The 12,151-nt window shown below is 46.2% G+C and overlaps 1 protein-coding gene across 3 annotated transcripts in view; it reads left to right on the forward strand.

Moving 5' to 3' along the window:
- Nucleotides 1–12,151, forward strand: part of LOC135388801 (B-cell receptor CD22-like) — a 442,796-nt gene that overhangs the window by 155,118 nt on the left and 275,527 nt on the right. For all 3 annotated transcript variants that reach the window (XM_064618610.1, XM_064618608.1, XM_064618609.1), the window contains exon 2: nucleotides 164–282. In XM_064618610.1, the coding sequence (XP_064474680.1) occupies nucleotides 164–282 (119 nt within the window). The remainder of the gene's footprint in view (nucleotides 1–163; nucleotides 283–12,151) is intronic.

A 12,151-nucleotide genomic window follows, 5' to 3' on the forward strand; every position in this document is an offset into this window, starting at 1 on the left:
GGAGCTGATAGGGGATGTCGTCTTCTACGGCGCAGCGGGGTCAAGTGGGATGAAAGGGAGTGGGAGTGTGATGGGACGAAAACTTATGGTTCCGTTTAGTGACAGACATTTGCAGATGCCGTGACAAAACGTTTGCGAATAACTTTTTTTTTTCGTTCTCCAGTGGTGCGAGGTGAGGTGGGCAGCGAGGCGTGGCTGCCGTGCGACATCGACTCCAACCGAGACGACAGCCCAGCTAAGGTGCTCTGGTTCAGACCTCAAGAGACTCCCTTTTTCTACAAGGTGAGAGGCACCGACATTTCTCACAATAAATACGTTAAACTGTAGATATGCGAATCACTTTGAGCCGCACAAAATGAAGAAATACTAACATTGGCCGGAAATCAGTGCATGCCAACATGCTTATTAACGACGAAAGCATGCTTCCGACGTAAGAAGGACGGCCATTTTAAAGCAGCCTGTCGCGAGGAATTTTGTGACCGGTGTTCCGTGCTTGCAAACTTCCCTGTCAAACGTGCGGCACCTGACATGCTACCGCAGACTTCACGCGACGTATTAGGGCGTATTCTGAAGTCGTGATTTCGCAGGAGTTTCCAGCCCTATAGTTGAAAACTCTACGGTGCCCCCGACCCAGCTGTCCGATGTGATGTCTGACGAGAATGCTAGAAGTACGGTCCCGAGCTTACTTCTAGCAGCACCGCAACTTCCCAGCAGAGCCACAGCGCAAGTCGTTTTGCCTTCTGCCGATGCCAATGCTATCACAGACACAGAGTTGCCAAGGTCCCGCCTTTGCGCCTGAGGAAATCAATTGATGGGACACATCAGATAGATGGAACACTGAATGCTATGAGGTGAAAACATCAACAATCACTTGTCACGCGACTGAGCCTCCTGACGCTGAACGCTGAAGGATTTAAGTGTCCAGAGAAGCAGTGTACGCTAATGCACTTTGCTCGGACGTCTCGTTGTGGCCTCTTACTTCTTAAACAGACGAATGTTTGTTCGCTCAAGGGTGTGCGTGATTTCCGTCATCGATTTTTCAGAAGCCTGCTTCTTTTCATTTCGATCGGGGTGAGTAGGAATGGTTGTTTGCCGATATTTTTTGGTTTCGAGATTGCATTTGTCGTTGCGACGCAGCGTGCTACGTGTTTCGTTTGACGTGTTTTGTACGTGTTTCGCCGTCATTCTCACGTATTCGCAGCTATGTGAGTAAAAGCCTCCATTACCGTAGATTGCTCCTGCTTAACCTCGCGCCTGCATCTCCGCACCTCTATGATACAGTGCGTGACGTCTCGGAGCCGTTAAGAGGACTGTCGCATTAGTTCCCGTCGACTTCGGAAAATGTGTTCATAGCAAATACAAAAATTCATTAACGCGTATGTGTCTGCTTGTCCCGGCTTATCAAATGCATTCTTTCGGAATCTATACGTAATCATACTTTTGCCGTACCCCTTTATACAGATTATCGTCATCATTTATTGTTGTTGTTGTTGAGGATTTGAGGATTTCAATCGTGTTCTACAGGGTTAGTCTAGCAAGTGTTACACATATCGATTGCATTGTAAAAATAGAAGACTGGGTTTGGCCCACCCCAATCTTTACAGACTGATAGACATTTGTCTGAAGTTTCTGAAGGAATTTTTTGTAGGCGCTATGTTCATGTAGAAAGGAAATTAAAAATTAAGCAAAATCTGGTCTCGTGCATACTCAACGGCCTATCCCACACAAATACCACCATTTTTGCTTGTGTGTGCTTCACATTCCCATAACTTCAAACAGGCGGCGCAACCTACGGCGAAGTGACATCCCAGTTCTGACGTTATACACCAATGCTGTTGTTCTGTATGTTGGCGCCACCTGTGGGTGGTGAAATAGAAATGAAGCGGGCACAGAAGAACATGGCGGCTTTTGAATGAGATGGGCCATAGAAAATGCTTATATAGAGTGAGATTTTGCTTGAGTTTTATTTTTTCTTCTACAGGACCATAACGCTCACAAAAAAATCCACCAAAACTTCAGACAAATGGCTACCAGTCTGCAAAGTTTGGGGTTGGCTAATCACCGTCTTCTATTTTTACGATGCAATTGAAATGTGTAACATGCCCGCACTGGGACGTGTCGTGAGCGAAATCACGCGTCCTACAACTAATTTGAATGCTCGACCGTCGGATCTACGGTCTAAAATGTCGCTGGTTCCTGTAATGATAACGGAATTGCGGCAGGTCAAGTAAATAACACAATGTTTGATAGGAAGGGATGACTCTTCTGTAAAGTTAGGTGGTTTCAAGTTGCTGCAAGCAGTGTGTGTTGCTCTGGCGTATGTCCGTCACCGTCACGAAAGTGTCTCGCTACTTTGTACTCTCGGAGAGGGGTTGGAAATTCTTGGCTCATGGAATATTGCGATCCCAACGAAGGCTTTGGCAGTTTTGTGGGATAGAGGATGGTGGCCAATAGAGGATGGTGGCCTGCAAATTCCGGACTTTCGACATTTGGCACAGGCATACGCGGTACATGGAGCTTACAGGATGCTAACTCAGGAAGGTTCCGGGAAACTTTGATCGAGATTTTGGCTGGGCACTAACATAAAACTTTTTAGGCAAGAAAGCGTTGATCATAGAGTCCCAATGTCTGAAAACCAGCCAAGACTATACAAAGTAGCGAGACAGGCTCTTGTACAGCTTAAAACGTTGAACAATAATAAGGACTATGGCGATTGCAAGGTCGTGGAAATCTACAAAGACTTGAGGAAAGAATTTGTTGAGAACTCCTCTTCCCAGATAACACGAGAGGGATGGAGAAGACTGAATAGCTTCTGGTTGGATAGTAAAAGGAAATCGCTGTTGTGGAGAATAGGGCATGGAGTACTACTTGTGAAAGACAGATTCTATTTATGGGGTAAGACCAGTAGACGGAACTGCGCGCTTTGTAGTCGCACAGAAACAGTAAAACATGCAATTTTTGAGTGTAAAGTGCCTGCATACCTGTGGTTATGCTTCAAAAAATATTTTGGATTAAGTAGTCTTACGTTTGAACAAGCTGTGGGGATCCATATCGGGCAAGTAGTTAAGAAGCAGCAGAGCTTCTATCTATTGGTCGCCGCAGAAATTGTCTATCAAGTGTGGTTTAATAGGTCTAGGGTTGTTCATGGAGGTGATTGTTGGAGCAAGGCGAAATTTAGAAATATTGTGAGCTATTATGTCCGCATGTGGCTTGGGAGGGAAAGGTTACGTTTGGGGCAGCGAAATTTCTTCAAACAGTGGCAGTGCAAAGGCTTCAGAGTGGTGGACGGGATCATCAAGTTTCACTTGAGCGAGTAAGTATGAATGAAATTATGTTTCCCGAGCATTTGAAAGCTTTCCAGGGGAGGGAATTGGTAAGATATGCGGGGCGGTTTAAATGTGAAGCACAGTGGTGTTGGCACTCCTCGAGAGTATACGATTGCTGCACTTCAGTGCGATAGCAATGTGGCAATGTTTTAGAACTTGTCTCAGTTGTTGACTCAAGGATAGAAATAGGCGAGATACGAATAACAAGTGGGGTAACAAGCGGGATAAATGGTTAGGGAAAGCTTAGGAAGATGAGTACACAATCTTCTGTGGCTCATCTCATAGAGTCAACAATACAAGTTTTGTGGGACTGCTGGTGTCCTTCAGCAAGACGGACGTAGCACCCGTTCTTCGTTTTTGGGGCGATACAGTGTTTTTTTTTTTTTTTTTTTTTGTAATTGCATGCAACGTGGATCAATGAGATCTGCAGAAATGGAAAAGCAAAACAAAAAAAAAAAAGAAAGAGAGAGAGAGAGAGAGAGAGAGAAATAATATCAGTGGTGGATATTAAACCGGATAATGTTTTCTTATTACACGGACTCCCCGTTGGCGTTATCACAGAAATATTGGCGCATAATGGGCTTGCCAATATGGAGCCTGGTTGCCCTCTCCATATTGATCCAATATTGGCAGCCCATATGGGTCCAATATTGGACCAATATTGGCGTGCTGCTTGGGTTTTCTCGTAACCTTCGTAACCTCGAGCTATCCTCGTTGGGAGATCGTGGGCAAGGCTTGTGGAGGTTAGATGGCACGATATTGCATGATCCTCAAGTCACCTCTGAACTACGAGGGCAATCCCAAAAGTAAGGTCTCCTATTTTTTTGAAAGACAAAGAACTGTTCATTTTCTGTGATATTTACATCATTTTGAAGCTTGAGCAATTATCTATTTTTCTACATAATCGCCGTTTCGGTCGATGCATTTCTGAAGACGCTGTGGTAGTTTTTGGATGCCCATGTCGTACCAGCTCGCCGCCTTGTCCTTGAGGAAGCGTTGAACCTCATCTTTCACGTCTTCGTCGTTGCTGAATCGCCTTCCTGCCAAATGTTCTTTCAACTTAGGGAAGAGGTAGTAGTCGCTTGGTGCCAAGTCCGGACTATATGGTGGGTGGGTGATGATTTTCCAACCGAAGTCTTGCAGGAGAGCGACGGTTTGACGGGCGACGTGTGGGTGAGCGTTGTCGTGGAGAATGCTTACGCCCTGGCTCAACATCCCTCTTCTCCTGTTCTGAATTGCCCGTCTGAGCTTCTTCAGTGTCTCACAGTACCTGTCAGCGTTTACTGTGGTCCCTGCAGGTATAAAGTCGACCAGCAATACCCCCTTCCGGTCCCAAAACACAGTTGCCATCACTTTACCAGCGGATTGTGATTGTTTGAATTTCCGCGGCTTGGGCGAATAGGGGTGCCGCCACTCGCGTGATTGTTGTTTGGTTTCAGGTGTGAAGTGAAACGCCCAGGTTTCGTCTCCCGTGACAATCGAGTCCAGGAGGTTGTCCTTTTCTTCTGCATAGGTGCGAAGAAATTCGCGGGAAGAATCAACTCGCTGCCGTTTGTGGTCTTCCGTCAGCATCCGTGGCACCCATCTTGCGCACACCTTCCGATATTGCAATTTTTTTGTTAGAACCCTGTGGATGGTGCTTCGGGAAACCTCAGGAACCAAAATGTTGAGATCATCCAGAGTGACACGCCGATCTTCACGCATGGCTTGCTCAACCTTCGTGACTGTCTCGTCGGAAATTGACGGTCTGCCGCTCCTCTGTTCGTCGTGAATTTCAGTACGGCCGGCTGCAAATTCTCTGCACCACTTGCGGACGTTTTTGACACCCATGCATGAGCCTCCATACACTTCCACCAACTGGCGATGGATTTCGATCGGTTGAACGCCTTTTGCGTTCAAAAATCGAATAACTGCGCGAAGTTCGCACTTCGCGGTAGCGTCCAGCGGGAGCTCCATTCTCAACGGCCGCCAAGCCAATACTGTGCGTCCTAGTGAGACGCGTGCATGAATGGATAGGAGAGGAGGACGCGCCGATCACAGCAGTGCGGCCAGCAGCCGCACGAACAGCTTCTCTGGATCCCCAACGTTTCGGAGACCTTACTTTTCGGATTGCCCTCGTAGATGCAGTGATGCGTGACTCTTTGTCTGACTAACGTAGACATTTGGTGTAGTTTGTGAATGACCAGATAATATTCCGGCGCAAATGCACCACACAGACAGAACAATACTAGAACAACAACATTGGCGTTATATTATTATTTCGTCTGTGTGGTGTATTTACGCCGGTATATTCTCTAGTCATTGTCTTAAGTTGACATTGACCTGCTCCTCTGGGATTGCCATAGGCAACAGTGCTTTAGGCGTCTGGTTGCAGCTTGCAGACACAAGAAAGTTACTAGCAAGCTTTGATGCCGGATGTCTATAGAGAAGGAGGAGGTCTTGCCTATGCAAGAATATCTTGACATCTTGAGGGAAAGGTACTAAGCACTTGGCGCTTCTATAAACGCGGACGGTTGATATAATGTTCAACCACGATCGTCCCATTTTGAACCAGATGTTTTGCGTTCGTACGAAATGCAGACGTCACACAGTCTACGTCGAATCGTGTTGAACAAGTAGTCCCGCAAACGGGTTCGTGTCTGCAGATCATCTGCCGTTGCTATTCTGCCGGCTTAGTTTCCTGTGAGGAAACTTAGCCGGGGGTAAGGAAACAGCTTCGCCGCCTCTCTCCGTTTGTAGCAAGGTGTCTTCTGTAATGTTTCCTTTCCTTTCCTTCGTGTGAGGGTGAGGAGGAGAAGTCAGCGCAGGTATGACGAATTTCCTCTCTGGTTTACCTCAATTGCCTGGTAATTTCAGTGAGGCGCTGTGTTTCCCTGTTACTTTGTCTAAAATTCGGGACGTTCATCTGCTCCAAGTTCTGAAGGGTTGCCAGTTCTATGTCACAAGCAGTTCTGCGCAGAGCAAGGACTGTCGGAATGATTGATCTGTTTCTTCATGAACGACAGCTTCCCCCTTCTTTTAAGCACGGCCATATCGTCCTATATGATCCCTCTGTTCGAAATATCGGCGGCTTCTGTCCTGAGCCAACTCCCTTCCTATATGATCCCAAAGAGTGCTGAGGCCGACCGCAGTTCACCATAGCACCCCATTACACAAAAATATAGTGACTACAAGATTCTTGCCTCCCTTCTAGCAACATTGATTGAGAGATACTCCTCCGTACCTGATATCCCCCTTTATAACCTGCTCAGTTTCAGGTAAGGAGCATCTTCTCGTTCACTCTTGATGCGGGACGTGATGGAATATGCTGACGGTTGCTAGCTACCTGGCGCTTTTGTCTCTTTTGATCAAGCTTAAGCCTTTGGTCTCGTAGAATTTTTAATGCGTGAGCATTAGTAGTGTCAAAATGGAAAAAGCTGTTTGTATGTATGTGTGTGTCAGTGTGTGAGATGGTGAAGCCCCATCAAGACAGCGGTACAAGTGGACATGCAAAGGGGATATAAGAGTAAGAGGTAAGAGTACTTGAAGGTAATTAGAGGATTAGAGGTAATTAAATGCAATTAAAACAAGAAAGTTGAGCTTAAAGGTAATAAGTCTAAGATATATATATATGTACTTAAGAGAAACATTACATGAAATTAAAGAATACCGAAGGTAACTGCAGATTATGCCGGAAGTAATTAAAGGTAATTAACGTCAATTAAAGGGGTATTGAGAATAATTAAGGCAAGTAAACGTGAAGGTAATTAAAGGAATTCAAGGTTACCTCAAGTAACCTGCGGTTACCTAATTAAAGGGTAATTACAGGGTAATTTAAAGTAATTGAGGCTAATTAACGGTTAATTAGATGAACATACATATAGTAAATGAAAGTGTCAAATCGGAATTCAAGCATTGACTAGAGGTGGAGAACCGGAAGTCAGGTTAGACCGGAAGTGGAGAACCGGTAGTCAAGTATGGACAGGAAAAGGCGGTTAATGCTATCGCATTTCTTTCGCACATACTGCTAAATCGCCAGCTTATTTCTTTTTTCCATTTTTTTGTGTGTTTTGCAGATGTTTTGTGCATAGACCTGCTGTTACGAAGACTTAATTCTTGTCCTTACATACGCGGTTTCTCCTTTCCCGACTGCGTACGTGGATGACATTACGTTTCTTTTTTTTTAGAAATAACGCCAGTGTGTGTGAAGCATTTCGGATTGTTAACGAATATTTCCTTGTCTCTCGTGACCTCTTGGGACCTATCCAAGTCGTGTTTTAGGGGTGCTTTTCTACCATCACGAGGTATCCCGTGAGGACTAAAGCATACTGCTTCAAGACCTAGAACTCAAGCACATTTCATCTTCCATTTCAGGAACACGCTTGTTCCTCGGGTACCTTCGCCTGCTCCCTCAGTTTGTAGCAAGGCGTCTTCTGTAATGTTTCCTTTCTCGTGGAGAGGCAAGACGGCACTCATACGGTTGTCAGCTCTACAGCAATCGCGGTCCAGGGGTGGCTGAAACCTTCCATGGGTGTCAACGTCTTGCACATTACTTGCTCTTCTTGCGGTTGACCAAGTTCTCCTGCACGTTTACTGGCTTTGTTAGTTAGGAACCTCTCGTAGTACATTGGTCCCTCGCCGGCTTGGTAATAGGTGGCCTGCAGCCAGCTCCCCCTCACAGTTTTACGGGCGTGTTGTGGAACAATTTAGCGAAGTACATGTTCCGGATCCGGAAGTGGAACTGAAGTCTGCTCCATGGTCTCGTATTGGTGAGCTGTTACGTTCCACAGGTGACACTCGTGCCAATAACTTTCATGATTTAAGTTGTCGTGGGGCGAGTATTCGGTCACGACTGGTTGTGCCCCTGTGATGTTTGTGATTTGTTACGAAAGGTAGCTTGGCGGGGGGGGGGGGCATGGAAATGATCGGCATAAAATAGGACAGGAGAAGTAGAAATTAAGATTCTGGGACCTGTGATACATATTCGCACAAAAAGTTTGAGCGCAATCCTGGCGCGCGAGGGAGGTTTGAATATCGCGGCAGAAATGCCCCCTCTCTCGGCTGCCAGGCGCTGACGTCATATGGCCGCACCGTCTTTTTCTTTCTTTTTTGCGATTTGTCTGGCGTCGCGGCGCCGGCAAGCCGACCGAGCAGGAAGCTGCGTTGTTCATCCGACGTCGTGGAAAGGACAGGTGATGAACTGAACGCTGTACAGGCGACACGTCTGCTCTTCTTGACAAAACGTTTTATGGAGTTGGAGCCGAAGCTTTGATTTTGAAACACGAATGTCCCGGAAACTCGTAAGTGATGCTGCTAAGTATGAACAAACATTCGGATTGAAATGCAGTGCTTCTTCTTGGTTACATGCATAGTCACGAAGACGCGGCGCGGTGACCATTGTTTTCATTTGAAGAGGTGGTCGACCATCTTCACTTCTCCGTGTTGTGGTCAACACTATGGGCTCTGAACCGCGTGGACACTGGTATCTCCGAGGCGAAAGTGCGGACCGATGAATGCATAGCTGTGTAACATTGCGCTTAGCATATCTTACTGATACCATGAGGGCAACATCTACACAAGCACAACAACATATATACCAAAATAAAGTAGTAGAGTTCATCTGCTCGCGATCTGTGGGAAACCCCAAAACACATGGCCAAATAAGCGTTTTCTTTTTTTAATGGTCATACGCAGCATACAACAATGGGACATGGAATAAATCTCCAACTGACAGGAATGTATTTAGTCGTATCATATATGTACTGCACACACAGGCAGAATACTGTTCACTAAGTAACGACACCAAAGCACAATCGGAACGGAAGCCACAACCGCGTACGATCCAACTCAACCCGAACCGTCACAGCAACACAGAGGCATAGACATACCTTTTACGCTGCCCGCCGTCTTGTTTTATGCAAAACGTACGAGGCAAATCATGCAAGAACGCAAGTGAATGCCAAGTGCAAATAAATAGCCAACAGTGTCTCAGTCAGTAAGTCGCCACGATTCCGGAGCTAGCAGACAAACGACTCTGCTAGCAGACGATTCTGGCTGTTCTGGCGGTGAGCGGACGCTTCCTGCAGCCAATGAAGTGCTCCGCCACATGACGTCACCACACGCCAGACTCGGCTTGTGGGAGACTGTGGCCGCGGAGTGCATTCTGGCAAACTAATTTTCTCGGGAAATTCGCGCTTTTGGAAAGAAATATTTTGCGTGACAGCTTATGAAGGTAGTATGTTCATATCAAGCAGTGAAAAATAATGTTCCAAATGATTTCCATGCTCCTTTAATTGCCTCTCCTGTTTGTTTGATTGTTGTTGCTTTTTTTTTTTCTTTCATTATCTTACAAGTGGGCGACTTAGAGATAACTGGCCGTGGCCCGGTACGTCTTGCGGTGTATAGATGTAGAGCTGTGGCTCAAAGTAGGCGCCTGCGAATTCGGTACCCGCTTGACATGTCTCTATACATAAGCAATCATTGTTTACTTGGAGAGAAATAATGGTTCTCGGAGCGACAGAGTTTATGCGGCGATGGTCTACAGGATACATTTCTGACATTAAGAGCTGAGTGTCTTTCTCCTATCGTTCGTTAGCGTGAGGGCTGTCTGTTGTTCTGTGCCTTGAACTTAGCAATCTCATAGTATTCCTAGTAGCAAATAGACAAAATACAAATACGCCGTCAAGTCACCAAAGGAGGTAATCCGAATAAAATTCAGACGGTTAGGAGCATCTAGTTTTAATGCCAAGCTTTCGTTTAGAATCTGCGCTTCATCGGGTGAAAAAAAAGATCGAAATAACCACGAGGTGGAACATACATAAAGCAATCAGGCAGGAGAGAGCGAACGAAAAATGAGCAACAAAATCATAACAGGAGAAAAGCTCATACAGGGAGAATGGGGATTGTTATACAATGTTGGGGAATCAGGGTCTAATGGTTTGGATGGCTTAACTAGGTCACAGTTGTGGATGCATAGAAAAAGGCTAAGTTGGTAATATGGACACAAAATGTTTTGTATTATGTGACAAATAGGTACTCTATAGCCGCATCTTTTCAGTTTTCATATCGTCAAATCCTATAACATGCTCCCTGTATGTCCTTGTTGTTCATTTTTCAGTCACTCTTTGCTGCTTGCTTGCTATAGAGGGTGGTTTTTAATCCTTTATCGAAAAAAAGAAAAAAAACAGACAGCAGCACTGAGGCCATTTTTGCGGGCGGGTTACGCGTTCAGGCGGACGCTCCCTTAACTTAGTTAAGGGAACATAACATAGTTCCCTTAACTAGTTCCCTTAACTTCCCAAGCAGCGCAACATCTTGGCCCAATATTGGACCAATATTGGTAATGTCGGTCCAATGTTGAACCAATATTGGCAATGACTGCACAATATTGGACTAAGATTGGACCAGTATTGCCAATATTAGTCCAATATTGGGCCAAGATGTTGTGCTGCTTGGGTTCATTAATTAATTTTTTAATTAGATATTTTCGCGAAAATGCGAGACAAAGGCGACCATTATTAATGGTCGCCTGAATGGTATCAATCGTGAATCCTGTCATCACTGACAGGTCTCTCATGTATTCGGTGGATCCAAATTTGTCTTTCTCAGTTCCAGATCGTTTACCACGCTATTTTACGTCCCTCCTGCACAGGCTTCGTCTCAATGTAGCCTTCGCTCCCCAATTCAAGTACCGGATCGGATACAGTGACAGCAGCCTACGCTCCAAACGTGGAGCCGCAGCGAACATTAAGCACGTCCTAACAGAATGTGAGCTCTACGAAACGGAGAGGCGGCAACTCTGTGCTCAGTTGGCTAATGCTAGCAGACAGACATCCAATCTCGCTGCAATTCTTGGCCCATGTCAGAGCCACGTGCAACACCGTCGATGTCTTCTGATGTTCTTGGAGTTCATCTTGTCTACTGGTTTGCTCCAGACGCTGTAGAGTCATACTCTGCATCTCAATGAGCCGTGAAAGGCTCCTGCGATTGGCTACCAGCCTTTGCACGACGCCCCTGCTTCGCGATGTAGTGCCGGCTCTCTCTCTCCCCAAGCACGGATGAAGGAAACACAGGAGCGGTCCTTCCAACTCATGGAGGAAGGAAACACAGGAGCAGCCCTTCCAAGTTTTTGCCATGGGGACGGGCGTGCCAGCCTCGCATTGCACTCTGGGACGCTCCTGTCTACCATGTGACCGCTCACCTGATCCCAAGAGCATGCGCAGGCCAGCTCCCTAAGCAGACGACGGGAGTCGTGATTGCAGCTCAAACGCTCAGGTATCTGCCTTGTACGTGATGAGCGCCGCGCGTCCAGTTTTATTTGTGTGTGTTCGGAGGTTTACTCTTGGTTTACCCGTCTACTACAAGACCGGTCACGGTCTGCAGGACAAGCAGGCAGTACCAGAAACATCATTCGTGGCAGTGACGTTTGTGTGACGACGTGGTCACGTTTTGTGTTTGTTGCTGAAGTGGTAAAGCATGCCAGTAATCAAACTTATACAACAATGAAGGAAATCAGATTAATCTGCAGCTGTAGCACAGCGCTAGCTTGCAAACGAACGATTCAAGATGACTCTCTCACAGACAGGGATACGAAACAAACCGATCCCGTACGTACTTACGAATGAAACGTTATTCCCGTGACAGAGCTGCTTTCTGTTGAACGACAGCCGCAACCGCGGTAAGAACACGTTAACAAAATGTTGTTTCCGCAATGGTGCTCACATTTTAAGAGTGAATGACTGTGGAAAAGCATAAAAGGACGGAAAGCAGCGCGAGCAACAAAGCGTTGCTAAACCGAAAGGCCACGTTTTGTGTGTTTGTTGTTGAAGCGGTAAAGCATGCCAATA

This window comes from Ornithodoros turicata, chromosome 3, assembly GCF_037126465.1.
Source record: "Ornithodoros turicata isolate Travis chromosome 3, ASM3712646v1, whole genome shotgun sequence".
NCBI lineage: Eukaryota > Metazoa > Arthropoda > Arachnida > Ixodida > Argasidae > Ornithodoros > Ornithodoros turicata.